Source organism: Octopus bimaculoides, chromosome 8 (genome assembly GCF_001194135.2).
Source record: "Octopus bimaculoides isolate UCB-OBI-ISO-001 chromosome 8, ASM119413v2, whole genome shotgun sequence".
Lineage (NCBI taxonomy): Eukaryota > Metazoa > Mollusca > Cephalopoda > Octopoda > Octopodidae > Octopus > Octopus bimaculoides.
In genome coordinates this window covers 53,240,329-53,243,598 of record NC_068988.1, presented here as the reverse complement: position 1 = coordinate 53,243,598, position 3,270 = coordinate 53,240,329, and the positions used below count along the sequence as shown (strand labels likewise).

General features: G+C 37.6%; 2 protein-coding genes across 4 annotated transcripts in view; both read right to left on the bottom strand.

Moving 5' to 3' along the window:
* LOC106874433 (mutS protein homolog 5) overlaps positions 1-3,270 on the bottom strand; it is a 251,549-nt gene that overhangs the window by 4,071 nt on the left and 244,208 nt on the right. For all 3 annotated transcript variants that reach the window (XM_052970104.1, XM_052970105.1, XM_052970106.1), the window contains exons 26-27: positions 2,758-2,898; positions 1,448-1,585 (exon numbers count right to left, since the gene is read on the bottom strand). In XM_052970104.1, the coding sequence (XP_052826064.1) occupies positions 1,448-1,585; positions 2,758-2,898 (279 nt within the window). The remainder of the gene's footprint in view (positions 1-1,447; positions 1,586-2,757; positions 2,899-3,270) is intronic.
* LOC106874428 (growth arrest and DNA damage-inducible protein GADD45 beta) overlaps positions 1-3,270 on the bottom strand; it is a 371,959-nt gene that overhangs the window by 128,042 nt on the left and 240,647 nt on the right. The gene's annotated exons all lie outside the window — the stretch shown is intronic.

Below are 3,270 nucleotides of genomic sequence, written 5' to 3'. Positions count from 1 at the left end.
TATATATATATATATATATATATATATAAACTCTTTTACCTGTTTCAGTCATTTGACTGTGGCCATGCTGGAGCACCGCCTTTACTCGAGCAAATCGACTCCAGGACTTATTCTTTGTAAGCCTAGTACTAGTACTTATTCTATCGGTCTCTTTTGCCGAACCGCTAAGTTATGGGGATGTAAACACACCAGCATCGGTTGTCTAGCGATGTTGGGGGGACAAACACAGACACACATACATACATATATATACGATGAGCTTCTTTCAGTTTCCGTCTACCAAATCCACTCACACGGCTTTGGTCGGCCTGGGGCTATAGAAGATACTTGCCCAAGGTTCCACGCAGTGGAACTGAACCTGGAACCATGTGGTTCATTAGCAAGCTACTTACCACACAGCCACTCCTACGCACTATATATATATATATATATATATTTACAAGCATGACTGAGGCATAGATGTGGATGTGTGGTTAAGAAGTTTACTGCCAATCACATGATCAGGTTCAGTTCCAATGGATGGCACCTTGGTCAGGCCACCTAAAACCTTTTAAGTGGATTTGGTAGATATATACTGAAAGAAGTTCATCATATATATACATGTAAAGATATATATATATATAGGCACATAAAAAGCATCATCCGAGCATGGTTGTTACCAGTGCCACCTGACTGGCTCCTGTGCTGGTGACACATAAAAGTACCATCCGAACGTGGTCAATGCCAATGCCACACAACTGGCCCATGCCAGTGGCACATAAAAAGCACTCACTGCACTCTCGGAGTGGTTGGCGTTAGGAAGGGCACCCAGCTGTAGAAACCTTGAAAGATCAGATTGGAGCCTGGTACACCCTCTGGGCTTGCCAGTCCTCAATCAAACCGTCCAACCCATGCCAGCATGGAAAGTAGACATTAAATGATGATGATGACATACACATGTATATATACATGCACACATATACACATAATGTGTGTTTGTGTGTGTGTGTGTGTGCTAATGTCGCCTTGCTTTGACACTGCATGAGTTGTAAATGAATGTCACTGCCATACAAGCAGTGTCATTCATTTCCAATATTCTGTGAAAACATGTCTGGCCATTGGAAAATATTAATTTACTTGGAAACAGGTAAGGGTTGGTAACAGGAAAGGCAACCAGCTGTAGAAAATCTGACTCAATAAACTCCATCTGATCCATGCAGGCATGGGAAAGTGGATGTTAAAACAACAATGACAACGGCAGTGGTGGAAATGATGACTATGACAACCCATTCATTCAATCACAAATACATTTGAGGCAGGGTACCAAAATACAACAGATATCACGACAAACTATCCACATATTTAAATATATCTGTGAATGCATACCACCATGCAAGTGAGGTAATCATTATCTGAGCACTAATATAAATACCCTATGATCAATTATCACAGAAATATACGAACTTACCATTTTGCCACGCTCCACAATTTCCACAGGTAATCCAGCTTGCAATGCTGTTTCATTGGCGAAGCTACAGTCAGAGAAACCTTTGGTGATTTGGTAGAGGAAGACAACTTCGTCTTTATTGCACAAGGTCTCCATTGTCTGTTAACAGAAATGTCCAATGACAATGAAAGTCAAGTTGTCATTTTAAATATTTGAATCTAACAGCATTCTGAATACAGAAGCATATTCCAAGTACAACAAGATACAAGTATAACTAGCTGTGTAGTGTGTGAGTGAGTATGACTTGGTAAAATATACCATGCTTATACTAATGGTTTTTAGGTGTCTATGCAGTTGTGAGCAGACATTCATGTATTCTTGGCCCTTTAGCCCTTGATTAAGCAGAACATCCAGGATGCAACAGTGTGTGTATGTGTGTGCATGTTAGCGTGTGATTATATATATATATATATATAAATATATAATACAAATAATATGTGAGTATATGCATATATATGTACATGTATGTACAAACCTACATCTACATGTATATATAGATGCATATTTGGGTACAGGACGTCACAAAAAAAACGTGGACAAAATGAAAAACAGAACATAACAGAGCACAGAAAACAAACAGGCCACATAGAGAATATTTCCTTCATCAGCTGCCCCTATTCTAAACTAAGCGTTTCAAAGAATTAGGGCAGGACACATGGTTAGAATAGTTCTTCCCGCGGAAACAAATTAAATTAAATCAAATTAAATTTGTAATGCAGAGGAATAATGGCAAACAGAAAACATGACAGGAAGACGAAACAGTGAAATATATATATATATATATATATATATATATATATATCATTAGTATATCATAACTCAAAAAGAGAAGCAGACTCTAAGTTATAGAGCAGTAGAGTATTTAGATAAAGATAGTTATGGCTGGTCTATGGGGTTACCTTGGGTTTCGTGAGATGCTGAAAAGCTAAATGTTTTATGGATGCAAAATCTGGGATAACCCCATAGACTGGCCATAACTATCTTTATCTATGTATATATGTGAAACTGAGTCATTGATTCAGTTTGCCAGGAGTTTATATATTCTTATTCAACCAATGTTTTAAGTTAATAATAATTTAAAGTTTTAAAAATGTCTACATTTTAAGAAAATATTGGGTATGGATATAAAGATCATATGAAAGATGACAAAAAATATGAGCACCCATTTCAAGAGTTCATCTCTGATGATCTCACATTTTAATCATCTATGTTATATATTCTTTATAACGAAACTGATGACTCACATTTAAAATTAAACAGGAATTCCTTACCAGATATTCAAGTGTTGGTGAAGCAGGTAGCAGTTTCTGTTCTATAATGTCGTGAAAGTTGGTACTGACCAAAACATGTGGGCATTTCTCCATGGTGAGCCAGTAACGGAGACTGGCACACAACAATGTCAAACCATCAACCTGTTGGTGGAAACAACTGTATTTCATGTCACAAGGCCAGCAAATTTGGGGACAGGGCAAGTTGATTACATTGACTCCAGTTCTCAACTGGTACTTATTTTATTGACTCTAAAAGGATGAAAAGCAAAGTCAACCACATTGAAATTTGAACTCAGAATACAAAGACAGATGAAAATCTGCTAAGCTTTTTGCCTGGCATCTTTTTTTTTAATCTTTTTACTTGCTTCAGTCATTTGACTGCGGCCATGCAGGAGCACCACCTTTAGTCAAGCAAATCGACTCCAGAGCTTATTCTGTATAAGCCTAGTTCTTATTCTATCGGTCTCTTTTGCCGAAACACTAAGTTACCAGCATCGGTTGTCAAGTTATGTT